Consider the following 17280-nt stretch of genomic DNA (forward strand, 5'->3'; position numbering starts at 1 on the left):
CAACAAGACCGCAATACTCGTCTTCATCGCCAAACCCAGCAAACACGACGACGATATAGCACATCATATAACGGTCAAGGCATCGCATAGAATTCGGGGATATCAACAACTTCTTTTCTATTCACCTCAAAGCAACACTATTTTACTTACTCCTGGCTCCTTTTACCAACAACGTATCATTACAGAGGCTCGCACCTTATTAGAGAGTTTCGACGCCCGCTACGACACAACCAAGAGTAACGACTCGAGAACCAACCTATATACCCCCCTATTTCTTTTTACAATCTTCCTGTTGTACTATACGCACGCAATCTATAGACGTTCATGTCCTCAGAAGGCACGTCGCAAGCTGCCGCGACCGATTCCGCCTCCGGTCCCGGTCCTACTGCCGGTCCTCAACAGTCGCGGACTCCCGATCCGCCCTCCGATTCCGATCACGAACCTCCGGACTCGGGCCGGCAACCGACACAAGTAACGCAATCGCAATCGCAATCGCCTTCTGCCAATACTTCTCGCCATCGCGATGTCGCCCCCCGCGATTTCGTCCGGCTCTTCCAGTGTCAGGTCTGCTCGCTTCCTCTAGATGAGCCCATCAGCCTCCCCTGCGGCAAAAGCCTGTGCCGGCGCTGTTTACCAGTCACACACATGCGCACCAACATAACATATCCCGCTGCTCCAGAACGACTCCGTGGCTTCAAATGTCCCTTTGAGGACTGCAGTAAGGAACATGCTGTTGGCGACTGCGCTATTGATGTTGTGCTCAACAAGACGGCGCAACACGTGAGGGAAGAGATCGAGCGATTCAAGAATGAGTCTTCAACAACCGAACTGGCGACCAAGGTCATGTGGCCTGACCCTTGGGCTGCTGCAGGCGTTTCTTCCATGAGGGACGACGATGAAGCATACACAAAGGTGATACCCGGCGGAAAGGTCATCGCCACTTATCGCCTAGCGGAGGAGGGTGACCTGTCTTATGAGGCCGATATATACTACGACGAAATTACATCAGCGACGCCATCACCACCTCCTGGTGCTGATGCTGATGATACAGGCCTCGTTCGAAAAGCGCAAGACGCCACTCGCGCTGAGATGGACTGTCAGGTCTGCTATGCACTCTTCTACGACCCCCTTACAACATCTTGCGGGCACACGTTCTGTCGGTCATGCTTACATCGCATACTTGACCACTCACGGTATTGCCCGATATGTCGTCGCCCACTGGCTATCAGCCCCCTATTAAGTCAAACTTCATCGCCTTCCAATCAGACTATCAAGCGCATCATCGAAACATTCTGGCTGGAGGAAGTCAACGCTCGAAAGGAAGCACTGGACGCTGAGAGGGTGGCTCAGATGCAGGATTATGACCTCGCACTCTTTGTATGCACACTGTCCTTCCCCCAAATGCCGACATTCCTACACATCTTTGAGCCGAGATATAGACTCATGATCCGGAGAGCACTGGAAGGAGACCATACTTTCGGTATGGTCATCCCTAAACGACCCCAAAATCCTGGTGATGCCAACTTTCATCAGCTAGGCACGCTTCTCCGCATTGTCAATGTCCAGTTCTTCCCAGATGGTCGGAGTCTCATTGAGACCGTGGGCTTGTCGCGCTTCCGCGTTCTCGAACACAGTTACCTTGACGGATATATTGTCGGCAAGACTGAAAGGATAGACGATGTTAGCCTCGAGGATGAAGAGGCTGCTGAGGCTGCTGAGGCAACACCGATAGAGATTGAGGATCAACAACAACCCATGCAGGCTATGGATACTGTCCAGGAACTCACTGAACCAACACCGACATCTCCATTACCGCGGTCTGATTCTTCCAGTCCGCACATGCCAACTTCAATCACCGAGATCGACTCAATGTCTACGCAGAATCTTATGCACTACGCATCATCTTTCGTCGCTCGAATGCGTCAACAGAGTGTTCCCTGGTTGACAGAACGCATGTTGACTATATACGGCGAGTGTCCAGAAGACCCTGCCATCTTTCCGTGGTGGTTTGCCAGTATGTTGCCGGTCAAAGACATTGAGAAATATCGACTCCTGGGCACATCCAGCGTTCGCGAGCGACTCAAGATATGCTGCACGTGGATTGTGGAATGGGAGACATCCAGATGGTAAGTGAAATCTATAACTTGGCAACTTTTCACGCATCCCATGCCCTATCAAGCCCCCCCTATGACATTCATCCACCCCTCATTGAGCTTGTGCTCGTCGTCGTGTCCGTCTCCCAGGCTAAAACGACGTCTCCCATTCCAGGACAAAGCTGATCCATGGCCGCTCAGGTCCATCCACGGCTGCACAATCCTCTGATTGACAATGCTTGCCCTACTATCTCTCGCTCGGCTTGGTTCTGCAATTCGTGCTCTTGCTTTTCTGCTTTGCTGTGCAGTTGCTGTACGAAGCACGAGACGGTTCGCGGAGTTGATGTTATTCCACTTCTGACACGAACAGGACGATTACGACTCGACGGTAGCTAGGGCGGTTTGGTTTGCAGCATGGCATTATAACGCATCAGATGTTACAAGACAAAAGTCACAGAAGGTGTTCATTTACATGGTATTGAATGTTGATTGATTGGTTGATTGATTCGTTTGGGAGGCATTTAGTCATAGCATCTTATAGTAGTGATTTTGCGGATACCATACCCCCATAGCTAAACTAGACATCTTTCACCCCATGTAGCAAGTTTCCAATTTCTATTACCAGTTTATGGCTTGGCCGTTCGTGTCCTGTGCTGCAGTAGCATCCCCCCAAGCTGGCACAGTAGTTCCGGGGACGTCAACCCATGTCCCAGGCATGATGTTGTCACGATCTTCTACTTCTGCTGCAGGAGGTTTTTGGTCTCCATTCCCCTTCACTTCCGTGGGAGCCCAGATGCCCACATTGTTGTCAGCTCCTTGCTCAACACTGCTTGTGGTCTGCTGTTCGCCCCAGGTGCCCGGAGCGCAAGAGCCTGGGTACGTGTCTTCGCCCCAATGAGCTCCGTTCTTTTTCACAGTCTCATTGCTCTTGTTCGAATGGTTTGAGCCACCCCCCCAACCGTTTTGGTTCTGATCTTGCTCACCAGTCGGTGGTGACACAGGCCATTCTTCCGGCTTACTATCCTGAATGGTCTTATTATTCCAGTCGTTAACTGCCTGATTGTTGCTCGTATCCCAGCCACCTTGGTTCTGGTTCTTGTCTTGGGCCGGTGCGTCCCAAGCATCTTGGCCATTGTTGTCAGCTGTTATGTCGTTCCAGCCAGCTCCTTGGTCGTTATTTTTGTTCCCGCCGTTGGACCCGTTGGACCTATTGGACCCGTTGGACCCAGCCTTATCGGAACCTGGAGGCTGGCCGTTTTCCTTGGGTACAGAACGGTGACTTTCCCATGCGTTGTTTTGTGACTTTCTCTTATAATATGGATTGTCCTGGCCCTGGGTCGATGAGTTAAATCCGGTCCGGCCCGTGTGTTTCTTTAATAATTACTTACAGTAAGACTTCCAGGAGGTCCAACATTATTTTTCTCCGCTTTGGAAACCGGAGTGTTTTTGTTGGTTTCAGGGCTCCTATGTCCATAGTAGCCAGCGGGGGGTGCGCCTGCTGGAGGGCCCATGGCATACCACGAAGAAGGGGCCATTCCTTGAGTGATGGGAACATGCGAGTATGCGTCTGGTGTTGGAACCCCTGCGTAGCCCTGGTGGAATGGTGGCATCTGTGGATAGTTGGGATACTGCTGCGGATTGTTGAAACCATAGTAGAAGGGGTTCTGCATCGGATGAGGCTGACCCATCGGCAGAGGGCGACCGAAGGCGTCACGCTCTGGGTAAAGCGCATTGCTTTGGTGGTTCCCGTAGGCAGGGCCGTCGTAGGCTCTCATGGTATTGTGTTCTGCATCGTAGTAAGCGTTAGGTGCTGGGTCTTGTGGAGTTTTGATCACGCGCTCTATCTGAACGACCTGAGCTCTGATGGGCTCGATAAGCTGTGATTGACGCATATGAGGAACTGGTAATCCTTCGGGATAATTGCCCTTCTTGACTCCATCCTTTTGTTTAGGCTGTGCCTTTGCTTTTCCTTTCATAGTTCTGAACTTGCCTTGATCTGTGTCTTTGGAAGCTTCGGGGGCCTCATCAGCTGGGGCGGCTTCCTGGTCTTTATTGGTTTCATTTTCCGGTTCCTGTTTCTTCTGATTTCCTTGATTTCCTTTCTGCTTCTTGTTATTCTTCTGCTTGCCTTTGTTCTGTTTCTTGGGCTCCTCTTCTGGCTCAGTTTCCTCCTCTGCTTCCTTGGGTGAGTCAGAGGTTTCTCCTTCAATCTCTTGCTCTTGTTGCTGCTTAGCCTTTTTGTTCATTGCTTTTCGTTGCTTCTTGGTCATAGGAGGCTGGGGGGCCGCTTGCTGTTTCTTTCCATCTGTCTGCTTGCCCTGACTTTTGGTTTGACTCCGTTTCTTAAGTGCTAGGATCTCAGACTCTGAATCTGAGTCAGAAGTATTGGGGTCAGACTCTGTTGGTTTTACTTTCTTTAGACACCTCCTCTTGTTCTTACCAGATTGTCGCTTAGAGTTGGGGGGTTCTTCTTCTTCGTCCGAATCAGAAGTTTCGGGGCTTGGCGGGGTGATTTCCTTGCTCCTTTTCCGGCCTACTCTTTTCAATATCTGTCGACCCTTTGTACATCTCTGACAGGGACAATCTGTTGCTGGATCAGAGTCCCAGTCACTCTCGGTGTCTTCTTCGGTCTGTGTCTGTCTGTGCTTCTTCTTCTTTCTCTGCCTCTTGTGCTTCACGCACTTAACTGGATAGTCAACATCAGAATCGGTGGCATCAGAGCTTGATATTTCCGCCGACTGACTAGAATCTGACTCAGTCTCTGGGCCGGAGTCGGATGCCTCATCTGAGGAGTCCATGGGAGTTGTGGTAGTGGTCTGCTTCATAGCAGATTTGATGGGACCATTTTGGCCAAAGTCAAACCGGACCTTCTTGACCTCGGCCTTTGCTTCGTTGGCAGGCGGTGGTGTGTAGGTACGTCCAGTGCGTGGGTAGGTGATCTTGACGGTGTCCTCTTCGGACTCATCATCAGTGGTGACCTCAACACGTACGACGTCTCGCTTCTTAGGGGGTTTGTTCTGAGGGATGGCGCCGATAACAGATTCGATTGTTGTTCCAACTACCCATTCGCAAAAATGCGACGGGAGTTTCGTTTTGCGATTTGACATCGCACCAAAGAAGTTTGCTGTACCAAAGAAATTGTCAAGATAGTTTGTCTTCAGAAAGTTCAAAAGGTCAAAAGGTCAAGAAAGAGATGATTATGCGTTTGTTTTGAGGTTGGGTGCAAGACGTCGCCCTGATGGCATGGACGGCAGTCGAAGGTCGTTGTTGTCAACTGCTCGCAGCTGTCAAGGCGATGCGAGGACAACGTGGTAACAGCCCTAGTGCTTAGCAATCTACAGATCAGAAAAGAAGTGTAAAGAGGGCATGTAGGGGCTATGTCTTGTTTTGGTGAAAAGATGTAAATACGACAGAAATGAACTGCGCTGAGATGAAAAGGCTCGGTTCGTGGTTGAGAAAAGAGGCAGGAGCGAGCTTGAGTTGGGGCTCCTTCCTCCTTGTATGTAGGTACTAGTAGGTACCTATATAATTCACCTTGATGTATTATCCACCCTCCACCTAGCCACTAAAAGAAAGCAAACTCCCTAAGGCACCTATAATTCACTATCACAGCTTCGCATTCAACTTCATCTCCTCCCATCTCTCATTGATAATAAGATTCTGCCAGAACCTCCACGTCGCAACAGCAACTGCTAGAGGAGGACATCCAAGCAATAGCCATGACCACCAATCGGGGCTCGCCTTTCTCAGATCCTTGATGGCCCTATCCAGCTGCTCCTTCAGCTCTTCTTGTGACCCATCGTTCCAAAGCACAATTCCTTTGCCTTCTCCTCGTTCTTCACATCGCCGGGCCTTTTCTCGAACATCTGTCTGGCTACGCACTCTGTTCTCGGCATCTTCCGGGCTCAGGTGAGGATCACGCGCACGCAGACGCTGCATCTGAACTGCTGGGTCGTGGACTGCCACTACAGCTGTGACGCCGCAGAAGCGGTCGAGGCCACTCTCGAAAAGGAGTGGGATATCCAGAACCACAGCCCAATGGCCTCTGAAGTAACATCCAACGACGGACTTGAACATCTCCCATCGGACAGCCGGATGAACGATGCGATTGAGAACTGATCTGTCCTTCTTTCGCTCTTCTGAGTCGCCAAACACTCGTCTCCCCAATGCCGGTCTGTTAAGTGGTCTGCCCTTGCCGTCTGGTCCATCCTCTGGCATCTTCTCGGATGGTTGCACGAGAAGTTCGGGTGTCGTGGGCCCAAAATGTTTCACAATAGCCTCATAGCCACGAGTTCCCGGCTCCACAACCTTGCGCGCTAGAACGTCTGCATCTATGATCGGAAGATTGTAGGGCTGTGATGAGAGCATTGAAGACACTGTCGACTTGCCTGTGGCAATTGAACCCGTGAGACCAATGAGAAGCATGATGGCGTATCTTGAAGGCTGCACAGGTCTTGTGGTAATAGAAAACCTCAGACTCTGGGAACTCGTCAGAAAGTCTTCTAAGCTAATTCCAAGATCACCAGAGTATCCTTATGGATCATGATTAAGATAGCTCTTCTTACCTGTTGGCAGGGTATAGACCTAACAAGGTGAGGCAATAAGCTCAGGTGGTCTTTTTTTTTCTGCCCTTGCCGTCAGCCTTATATAAGGCTATAGAGATTTTAACTTTCTCGATAAAGGCTCAAACAGCAAGGTCCCTATTGTTGGGGTGATGTCAAGGATAAGTTGATTCTCTAGCTACGTGGGGCTTGAGAGCGTTGCTTGCGTTGCGTTGGTGGCCCACGTGATGTGATGGCTCCGATACAGGTGGTTTTAAAAAAGGCTTCTCTTTCGAGATTTGATAGTGGCTTCTCAGATCTAGAATGAGATGAGTGTATCAATGGATGTAGTTGACAGGAATGATCTGATAAACCTTGGGCCGATGATGCAATTGCCGAGGATGTTCGAAACAGTCAGAACAGCCCGTGTTAGCTAGCCCCACATGCATCCATGACTTGCATTAGTAACTTGCACCACATTAAATCAACGACATGTGATGCTATTTTCTTTCCTTCACGCAGAACAATCACAAGGGGGCCGTTTTATACAATTTCAATTAACCGTAGCAGTGAGCATCCTCATATGAATGATACGAAGCAATTTCCTATCTGCATTCGGTAGGTAGTGTTTCCTTGCGCAATCTCATAACAGTCCATGTCCTTATCCGTGAGACGTCTTATTCGTCGATACAATCTCAATCGCATAACTGAGCATGAGCTCTTTATAAGTCGAAAAAGTCGGACAAAGGACGAGAAGCGCTATCATCCCTTCAAAAGTCAGCCTGTGTCGCCGTATTGTCTCCATACTACTTACATGGAGGACACAGTGACAGTTCAAATCAAATTCTCGATCGAGGGTAGAGCCAACTGCAAAATTATTAGTACAACTTCAACTCAAGGTGGTGAGATATCTTACAGCTTGCGTTTAACAATTTCCCAATGAATCATTCTTGTGGCTTTCGTGGTATGTCTACAGATTATCAGCTCATGATCGGGGAGATGAGGCAAAGGAAGGTTGACTTACTGGCCGCGTCGTTTAGTTGGGGAGTCGGACGGCGTAAAACCAACCCTCATCGGTCACATACCAGCGGGAGTCACCCATGTGATCAATGGTAAATCGGTTGCGCTGAGTCCAGTTCCCGTCAACTTCACGAACATAGTAGAAACGGGAGGGGTCATCGTCCGCTGGTTTGAAGTCCTGGGGCTCGTACATTTTGTTCGCATGCGCAAACTGAATCTGACGGAGCTGCTCTTCGCCAGCGGTACGACCAACACCAGTGACATCAGGGACATGTTGACCACCAGGGACATTACCTGCAAAGACGGGGACCGTGCCGGGCACAGCAGCTCCACCAGCAACACCGACCGACGGAACGCCTGGGACTTGCTGAACCTGCTGCATAAACTGCTGGGGCTGGTGGCTCGCAACGAGGACTGGCTGCTGGCCCATGGTCGGCTGCTGGTAGTAGTAGGGCTGCTGCTGGACAACGTAGCTGCCTTGGACGGTAGGCTGGGGGGCCATACCACCGACGGCGGGCTGCTATAGAAATTGTCAGTATTTGCTAATAGTTGTGTTGAGATTTTGAGGAACGAGCGAAAGAAAAAGGTAGACCGCCGCCAAGCCACTGAAGGGAGGTGCACTGAACCACTTGATTCAGGCCAACTCCACGCCAAAGCCAAAACGCAAAGATATATCAGCTAAGTAAACTTGCATAATACGTGTAGCCGTTCAAATAGAATGTCTTGGGCACTACAACTGTAGTGCAGGCGGGAGTCGTCATTGGGACAGGAGACAAGAGCGGGGCAGAAGGGGCAACGAAGGAAAAAGAGGAGGGTGGACAAACTTGTACAACGGCATAGGCCCCGACTGGGACACCAGCGAGACCATTGTCAAAGCGAGGCACATAAACGTGCTGCATGGGACCAAAGGTAGTGTCAGGAACAGGCGGCTGGAAGTTCATGCCATGAACAGGAGGCGCAGTGTTCTGATAGTCACCCATGTTTGCGGTGTTGACAGCGGGAGACTGGGGTCCGATTCCGATGTAGGTGATTGGAGATGGAGTGAATTGGTTTTGCCCTGCGCTGATGAAGGGAGCAGGATGAGGATGGGGATGAAATTGAGGGAGGAGAAATTGGTGCTGCTGAGGGGTAGGCGAGACGAAACCAGTTGGCACTTGTTGCGCGAGGCTCTGAGTCGGGTCGGCACTGATATGCCACTGAGGCTGTGCGTTAGGGCCTAGGCCGAGCGCAGGGAAGCTCGTAGGTTGATTGCTGCCCTTCTCCTCCGGCGCAGAAGTGGTTGCTGGGGGTGCAGCAGTTGTTGTCGTAGCTCGAGCAGTGCTAGGGGCTGTAACGCCGTTGATACCAGCACTGAAGCCGCCGCTGGGGGAATTGGCAGTGGTGTAGCCAGTGATGCCCTCGCTGACGGCGCCAGATGTAGATTTAGATGCAGATGCAGATGCAGATGCAGGAGTTACAGTAGCAGTAGCAGGCTTGATCTGAGAGCCAAAGTGCACTTGACGAGTCTCGGGGGTCTTTGGTCGTCGAGGAATTTTGGGGGACTTGAAGACGCTGGCACCTGCCGAGGCCATGATCGCTTCTTTTGTGTGCAACTCGAACAATTGAGGTTGGAAAATAAATCCACTTTCGAGGCTCGTGAATCAGAGGCCTCAGGATCTCGCGATATCTTCGAAGAAGGGGAAGAAGGAAAGAAGAAGAAGAACCTCTCAGGTAGTAGAGGCACTTTGAGAAGATATACCTCTCGTGCGTACAGGGCACAAACAGCGCTCGAGGCGGCAATGCAACACAAAGACAACCCTAGCGTATTGAATTTTGTTTGTTTATGTTTTGATATCCGTCAATGGCACGTTTTGTGGTGACTCTGTTCTCCAGTCGGTTGTCACTGGCAGTCCAGACGCAGGCTCAGGACCAAGTGGCCCGCAAGATTGAAGGGGATTTGATAGGGCAAAGGGCCACGATGATGCAATTGGAAAATTAAGATAAAATGCAAAGAAATAAGTATGCTCACCACTCTCTGAAGCTCCCAGTTCTGCCCATCGTGGACCCAGACAGACTGCTTAGGGGCTTTGTGCAAATTGTCATAAGGGTCTTCGCATTTTGTCCATGTCCAAGGGAAACAGGGGAGGCACATTATGCCGTCGAGATTATAGCAAATACAACGATGCGTTTTTAGATGATTTAAAAGGGAATGCGTTGTTTTATGCTAAAGTTGAGTGGGTGGTGGATGAGCAAAGCTGGCTGTTGTCATGCCCACTGTGGTGACAGTGCTTCTTCTGCCTTGAGCATTGAATGGATATCGAGTAGTTAAACTCCCGTAAACTTGAGCTCTTTGAGCCTGGGTAGGTAGTAACACAAGGTTCTTGATCTCTTGCGATATACTTATTTGTTCGCTTGTGTGAACTTGCCAAACTAAGGTACCTAAACAATGGGCTCGTCTATTATGCTGAATGCACATGTGTATACAGAATCACACGGCTACTGCGTAATTTCATCCTCTCGCCTCATATGTAAACAATTCATCGTCACGATAGCAACTCATCCATCAGGAAGCAATATGCATCCCTTTTCATCCCATGAATCATTGTCAAAAAGGGCTAAACTCGTCATCATTGTTGTCCTTACTTGGACAATCAAGCGTCCCCATAGTCGCAAGCTTCGCCCTGTCTAGCGCTTGCTTTGTTTTCGCTGCTCGCTGAACTTCTTCCTGGGTGCGGCTGGCGAGGAGTTCATCCACGATGTCAAGCTGGAGAGACGACAGCCCGGCTCCGCCGAAGAAAACTTCAGCTTGGTTCATAAGATCATCTACTTCAGCCCACCACCGGCGAACTCGAACCTTCTAGGGCTTTTTCACACAATGTTAGCAATTGTCAATAAAGGGCACCAATGATGCTCACTCGGATAAGAACCGGGTGTTTCTTTGCTCGTACGCCTTCAAGCAGTTCTTGGTAGGTTGTTTTATTCAACTTTGTCCACGTACTAAGACGGTCAGGCAACTTGCCGGCGGGAATATAGAAATTGGAGTTGCTTCTCAACTTGAAAACCCATGAGTATCTCTCACTTTCAGGTTTCTCTGCTAGCACCATTTCATGCAGCTGGCGAAACAAGCCTTGGGCTTTCTTTCGCTGTGCTTCATCTCCACGATGCCAAACAATCTCGAGTCTGTGTATAAAGATGTTGATAGTGCGTTGGCTCTGTTCACTGTCGGGAGGAAACCTGACTTTCATTCGTGAAAGCATTCCCTCCACGCTGACATCGCTTGGTAGATTGACACACTGGTAATTAATCTTACCGTCGACCCCTAAATCGAGGACCTTGACCTGGTAATAGCCTGATAACTGTTCTTTGCCAACACCCAAGCGAGTTTGGGCTACCATTGTGACCAAGTGACTGAGTTGAAAGCTTGCTCGCACATCATCCCATCTTGCTGGCTCCCGGTCTGGGTCATGGGCATTGGGCTCCCACAACGTCTGGCATGTTTCTTTGACCTCTTCTTCAACTAAGTGCTGCAGTTTCGTTGGAAAGGTCTTGTCTTTGTCGACCTTGATGCGATATGCAGCCTCTAGTTCAAGGCGTCGTTTCCGGAGGTCCTCTGCGATCTCCCGCTTTTCTGCCGGTAGGGGTGTGGTTATGTCAAATGGTACAAACCACGTTCGGTCGAAGCCGTCGAACACGTTGATCCCGCTGTCCACAACCTCGAAGCCAGCCCATTGTGGGCTCCAGAAAGCTGTCAGATTAGTTTGACCCTTGACATGAACGATCCGCGCCCTTGCTCTCCAGTGATCAAGGCGATATTGTATCATAAACTCTTTGAACTCTCTCAGGCTCGCATCAGCGATGCCTTGTTTGGGAGTTCGTGCTTTCCGGGGCCGCTTAGGTACATTACTTGATGATGCCGCATTTGTGTCGTCCTGGGGATTGTCAGTAGCAATGAAAGGGTCGCCTGTCAGCACTGGAGATGGACGATTGTCGTGAGTATTTTCATCAACGGCATCTAGATAGATCTCGAATTCCCCTTGGCTGTTTCCAAAGTCGTGTGATTCCATGTTGAGTGATGAGTCGTGGGAAAGGTCAAGCCATCTCAGCTTATGTGATGCGGACGAAGATGAAAAGTTGAGGGTGCGATAGAATCTCTTGCTGTGAATGTGTGTTTGTGGTAAATAGATGGTGAAGTGGTAGGCGGCTCCTCTTCCTTGGGCAACCAATCTCGGCCAGTGCTGGCACTGTCAGGAGGTACTGCTTCCATGAACCAAAGCACAGGCTGCCATGAAAACCCATTGGCTAACTGCATTTAACTTAACTTACAGTACTATTCAAACATTTTAATCATTAATGACCAGACGCCCAGCCCCTATCACAATCGTCTAATGCTCGCTGACCGAACCTCATGTAATGTACACTTGCCCATGGGAGGAGAGATGTCCGTTACAATCCATATGCTACCAAACTCCTAGTCTCGCCCATATCATATACAACGGGGGATCCCTTCTCTTCCCGTCCTTCGTCTTACAGCTCGCCCCTCTTTGTTCGTTTTTTTTTCGTCGGTGCCGCGCGCCCACAAAGGCACGATTATAACGAGTCGATCAATTGACGACAACGGTGAATAGGTGTATCATAATGGTATTACAGAGTAAGTTCGTCAGAAACCGCAGGGACGGGCTCTGGGATAGGGAAGAAAGATCGTCGGACAATCTGAAAATCAGTTAGCAGCTGAACAGGGTATAAAACATAGAGCAGCACTTACAGCCCAAGCACCAGCAACAGAAGCCACGATACCACCAGAGATGGCCATGGGTCGAAGTCCACGGGTGCTCTTAAAGAGCATACCACTCAGCGCACCAGCGAGGACAGTGTTTCCGGCATCATGCTTTCCGCGGACAGATCCAATCAATGAGTTGATGCAGTTGTAGATAATAGCGACGACACCCAGCGAGTTACCGAGGAAAGGTCCTCGTCGAGTAACCGAGTTGAGAACAGCGTTCAATCGCAGCTTGGGAGGCTGACCAGCCGACCTTCGGAGACCCTCCTGCAGACCCCAAGCACCTCCAATTCCCAGGCCAGCGAGATATGTGATTCCGGTACCATAACACAAGTCGTCTGTGAAGCCTCGCGAGGGCAGGACTGATTGGCCACCAGGCAACTCGGACAGGGCTGAATCCTCGAGGGAAATATATTCAAGCGTATCTCTGTTGAGGCCGGCGAGGGGATGTAATTGCGAGGGGTCGGCAAAGGCAGAGCTCTGAAGAAAAGACTCGACGCCCTGGCCTTCCGTGGGGTCGTAGGCGTAATGCGCGGGTTCTTGTGTCGTGGGTTGTTGGTGCGACTGCGACTGCGACTGTTGCTGCTGGTGGGCGGGCTTATTGCCGCTGGTGAAAGCGTTCCAAAGAGAAGACATTATGGGCGATGACGACCGAGTAGACGAGGAGAGGGTGGGCGAGATGTAGATTTGGGTGGATTAATCGGCCTTGACAAAAGTCGCACGTCAATGAGAGTCTTGTCCGAATCTCGGGCAAATCTCAAGGCTTCCTCCGGTTTAGATTTTTTTGGGCTCCACTTCTGCCCGTTCGCCCATCAAGATTCCTCCAGATTCTGTCCCGTCACGTGCTATCACGGCCTCGGACCCGAAGGGTACTGATGACGGGAAGACATTACAGCGAGGTAAAATGTTTGTGGTGTTTATTGATGAGCTGTGTGAGGTATCAATATTTCTATCGACATCTGTCTACAGACCTGTGCACAGTCGTGACGCACTGCAACATAACCTGAAACGATACAACGGCTGGCTATAGTCCCGATTCTGGTAGATGCAAATTTGATACGAGCAGCTGGCAACGCTATGCGCAGAGTTTGCATGCAATGACTCTTAAGATGAACAGTTTAGTCTCTATCATGAGATATGGTGTGGTGTGTCAAGTTGAACTACAAATTTGCCTGTTTGTGGCCACCGAAAAGTTTGCAGCAAACTTTTTGTCGTCCAGCCACTTTCCGAGCACCTTCAAACAAATTCTGCAGCTATAGGAATGAGCAGAAACTGATGATTTATGGTGTTTCTCTTTAGAAAGCAATGAAACCCAGGGCAAATACAAGAGCGGTCCGTCTTCATATCAAAGCTAGCTCAAGGAGAGCAGGCCACACGCATACGCGCAATCTACGAGCTTACAATGTTGAAGGTTTATAAATTCGACGGTATGTCGAGATCACCCCACAGTCAAGGACCTCTGAGGACGTCCATGGCTGATTAGGAAGAGCGATCACGTTGCTATAGGAGGCCGGGAACGGAAAACCAGATATCGACAAATCTGACTCTCAGCAAGCCGCTTTCGCGGAGCCGCCATTAAGTAAAAATTCACATGACGGTGAAGTTCTACCTACTGATGTAGTGAGAAAAGGAAAAAAAGAAGTAAAAGGGTGGGAGAAGATTGGCTTTTTATACCACCAACTCTTGAGGAGTGATCACGCTAACACCAACGTGGCCGAAGTATCGGTGCGTGCCACTGCTCGCACTGCAGGGATTTTTGTCCGAGAGGGTTACATAAAATTTCAGAGGGTGGGGCTTCAAATGGACTCTTTTGGCGGGTCGAAACCCTTTTGTTTGGCTGTATCGTGGGCTTCAGAATTGTCTATCAACTCTTCGGTTTAGTATCACCGATATACCCAGTAGACGCCAACCCAAATCTCGGCTTCTCTGTCTCACATGAGATCCCTTTTTCAATGGTCAACAGGGAAGGTCAAGCAATCCACTGCAAATCTACAAATGCAAACCTACATGATACCAATAACGATGCTGTTGAACAGCAGGACTAAGACATCTCCAATGCAATTGACAGCGACTTGCCCTCAGGGAGCAAGATATCTGACCCTAAACTTAGGCCCCAAAACTAAAAGATGTCTAGATATTTCCAAATTTATACTGAATTTACCTAACTATCTATACAACTTAGAAAAGAGGTCCCAGATTTTCTTACATCCCCTGGCTTGCCTACAGAGACCTGTTGTGCGCAAGGAACCTAATCACCAAATCATCCCAGCTCTTTTATTCCTTATCATTCTGAATATATAAATAACCTCCCATCGCTACCCACAGGAGTAAGACAGATGTTGAGGTTATACATGAAGGCGAGACGTAAATCGAGCTTCATCAACTAAACTTTACGACCAGACATTGTCTAGTCAACAAGCGAGTCTCACCTTATGACGAAAATAGAAAGCCATCGTTGATTCCTTGACCGAGCTAAAATTTAAGGAAAATCATGGCTTGTGTAAGGCATTGATGATACTGAAAGCATTTTTTATCTGGGTCTACAGGGTAGCCTGGGACTCCAGTTAAAAATACCATTAGGCCAAAACGGAAGGTACCTCCATATCTTGGAAGGCAGGTATCTCAGGTTTAACCTCTTTACAACTCCAACAATATTGGTCGCCCAACAAAACATTTCAGAGGAGTAGCAGCTTGCTGCTGATAAATGTGATCCGTAGAGCTTATGAGAAACAAAAACATAGACTCCGTGTTACTCGAGGACCTCCTAATACTCGGAGCCTAATATGCCACTGAGTGTGGTATTCTCTGAGGTTGATGACAATAATGTTTTCGACTTTTGATTGCTACTCGCCGACATCCCCGTTCGCCATCGATCTCAATCGAGAGAAGGACTTCGATTATATTGAGACACTGGCGGCTTTATGAATGCAGAAAAGCTTTAGATATTCGTTTGATGAATAAACTTAACCCCTGAGAGGTGAGCTGATCTAAGATCTGAATAAACATCATGTTTCCCAACTCCATCATGATAGCAAACCAATCCTGACCTGATGCTAATTTTTATTTTTGATACCTTTTCCTTTTCCTCTTTTTTTTCCCTCATCCAACAGTAAACGCCTGCCATTGTTCGATCCTATATGTACCCCAGCATGTCAGGAGAGATAGGAGAACAAATGAATATAAAAAGCAAAACAAAAAACTGGCATCTCAGGCGCGAGCCTTTCAAAAGATAAAATTTAGATCACGGGTGATAGACAGAGTCACCCCTCTGGAGCAGAGGACGTTGGTCCCAGCTGTCCTCGTTGAGACTCTCGTCGTCGTCGTACTCATCTTCCTCAGTGACGTTGTCGTTGATTCGCCGACGAGTAGGCGTAGTAGTGCTCTCTGGCTTGCTGTACATGAAGTACTGGGCAAACACACCCAAATCGAGGAAAAGAGTAACGAGACTGCCAGCGAGCCAGCTCAGGTTGACGAGGATGTATTTGCCGTAAATATGACGAGCCTCGCCGGGTCGGCATTCATCGTGCTTGCACTTAGGTTCGTAGGCGAAGATGGACAAGACATAAGTAATATTTCCGAGACATGCAAAAAGGAAGAAGAGCATGCTGAGTCCGTCGGTTGTCTTGCGCCTCCAGTTCAGGATGAGCTGGGGGAGACGAGAAGCGATGTATGCGACGGTGCAGAGATATCCAAAGATCTGACCCGAAAGACTGAAGTGAAGGCTATCCTCGCCTCCAGCATTGTTGTCGCCATGCTTGTCGCCAGTAGAAGCTTTCTGACCCAGGAACCAGCCAACAACACCAGCTGCGATGACCATCAAGACGATGATGGTGTTCCAAACCACAGTCTGAAGGATAGTAGGGGTCTGAGGAGTAGCACCTTCGGCGATGTGAGGAACAGCTGGTGACAGGCCGGACCAGTCTGAGCCGCGGCGCTCCTCATGACGATCGTGAGCGATCAGACCAGTGCGCTCGTTGGGTTCACCAGGGGCCAGGGTGTTGGGCTTCGCAGCAGGGGTCGGGGCATCGCGCCATGTAAAACCACGATAGTAGAAGCACTGGCCCAGGAGGACGATATCAGCGATCGTGTAGTAGATAGCGAGGATGATCTATAAAAGTAATTGATTTAGTATTCGATCCTTAAACGGGGTGACTAATGCTGCGCGTGAAGCGTACCATGGTCGGTAGAACGCCCTGAAGGACGGCACCCAGAATGTTGAAAACATCGCCGAGAAGCCAGACAATGATGAACTGAATCGAGAGGGCATCGGCACTGCTGCGCTGGAAGTTTTGGATGATTTGAGGAGAGAAGACGACAACTATTTGCGATTAGTGTTGTTCCAAGGCTGAGACCAGTCATAGCGACATACCCCAGCAGGCAATGGAGATAGAACTTTGTGTAAAGTTAGTATGCGATGTCTTTCAAGGATGACAGAATCAGAGACATACCCGCAAATGCCCGAGATCGCCTCAACGTCAAGGTTCAGATTCGCAGTTGGCGGAGTCATGATGGAGGTTGAACCCTGGGCGAAAGGTGGCAGAGTGCAGCGCCGACCCCAGCTCGCAGCGATACCGTTTGAGTGACCAAAATAAATCGCACCGTGATATTATGGCATTCGCTAAAATGAAGAAAAATCGACTCGTCAGGGAGTGGTCGCTGATGGTGATAGTCTAGGCGTCGTCGCGAGGCAAAAAATCAAAGGGAGAGACAAAAGGGTCGTGGCACGAAGAATGAAGAATGAAGAATGAGATTGACAGACTTTTTTGCCTGGTCAAAGATTGCGAGGCCAGGCATGGTCCCGTGCACCCCCAGCACAAGACGTCACTGTACCAGAGACAAGATTAGGAATGGATTGCGGGGGAGATGCGCT

General features: G+C 49.5%; 7 protein-coding genes across 7 annotated transcripts; 1 reads left to right on the forward strand and 6 right to left on the reverse strand.

Moving 5' to 3' along the window:
• Window positions 1-324: 324 nt before the first annotated feature.
• Window positions 325-2322, forward strand: FMAN_10251 (uncharacterized protein; the record flags this gene model as incomplete). Its single annotated transcript, XM_041820904.1, has 2 exons — window positions 325-2126; window positions 2295-2322. 2 exons carry the CDS (start codon window positions 325-327, stop codon window positions 2320-2322), a joined length of 1830 nt encoding a protein of 609 aa, XP_041686738.1.
• A 389-nt stretch (window positions 2323-2711) lies between these two features.
• Window positions 2712-5200, reverse strand: FMAN_10252 (uncharacterized protein; the record flags this gene model as incomplete). The annotated part of the gene is made up of 2 exons (XM_041820905.1): window positions 2712-3425; window positions 3482-5200. The coding sequence occupies 2 exons, from the start codon at window positions 5198-5200 to the stop codon at window positions 2712-2714; spliced, it is 2433 nt and encodes an 810-aa protein (XP_041686739.1).
• Window positions 5201-5699: 499 nt separating this feature from the next.
• FMAN_10253 (putative dephospho-CoA kinase) lies at window positions 5700-6518 on the reverse strand (the record flags this gene model as incomplete). The annotated part of the gene is made up of 1 exon (XM_041820906.1): window positions 5700-6518. The coding sequence occupies one exon, from the start codon at window positions 6516-6518 to the stop codon at window positions 5700-5702; it is 819 nt and encodes a 272-aa protein (XP_041686740.1).
• Window positions 6519-7670: 1152 nt separating this feature from the next.
• FMAN_10254 (uncharacterized protein) lies at window positions 7671-9225 on the reverse strand (the record flags this gene model as incomplete). The annotated part of the gene is made up of 2 exons (XM_041820907.1): window positions 7671-8174; window positions 8479-9225. The coding sequence occupies 2 exons, from the start codon at window positions 9223-9225 to the stop codon at window positions 7671-7673; spliced, it is 1251 nt and encodes a 416-aa protein (XP_041686741.1).
• A 1013-nt stretch (window positions 9226-10238) lies between these two features.
• FMAN_10255 (uncharacterized protein) lies at window positions 10239-11697 on the reverse strand (the record flags this gene model as incomplete). The annotated part of the gene is made up of 2 exons (XM_041820908.1): window positions 10239-10490; window positions 10549-11697. The coding sequence occupies 2 exons, from the start codon at window positions 11695-11697 to the stop codon at window positions 10239-10241; spliced, it is 1401 nt and encodes a 466-aa protein (XP_041686742.1).
• A 577-nt stretch (window positions 11698-12274) lies between these two features.
• On the reverse strand, window positions 12275-13046 carry FMAN_10256 (putative TIM23 translocase; the record flags this gene model as incomplete). Its single annotated transcript, XM_041820909.1, has 2 exons — window positions 12275-12343; window positions 12396-13046. The coding sequence occupies 2 exons, from the start codon at window positions 13044-13046 to the stop codon at window positions 12275-12277; spliced, it is 720 nt and encodes a 239-aa protein (XP_041686743.1).
• Window positions 13047-15651: 2605 nt separating this feature from the next.
• Window positions 15652-16917, reverse strand: FMAN_10257 (uncharacterized protein; the record flags this gene model as incomplete). The annotated part of the gene is made up of 4 exons (XM_041820910.1): window positions 15652-16518; window positions 16586-16728; window positions 16780-16802; window positions 16859-16917. The coding sequence occupies 4 exons, from the start codon at window positions 16915-16917 to the stop codon at window positions 15652-15654; spliced, it is 1092 nt and encodes a 363-aa protein (XP_041686744.1).
• Window positions 16918-17280: the final 363 nt, after the last annotated feature.

This window comes from Fusarium mangiferae, assembly GCF_900044065.1.
Source record: "Fusarium mangiferae strain MRC7560 genome assembly, contig: FMAN_scaffold011, whole genome shotgun sequence".
NCBI lineage: Eukaryota > Fungi > Ascomycota > Sordariomycetes > Hypocreales > Nectriaceae > Fusarium > Fusarium mangiferae.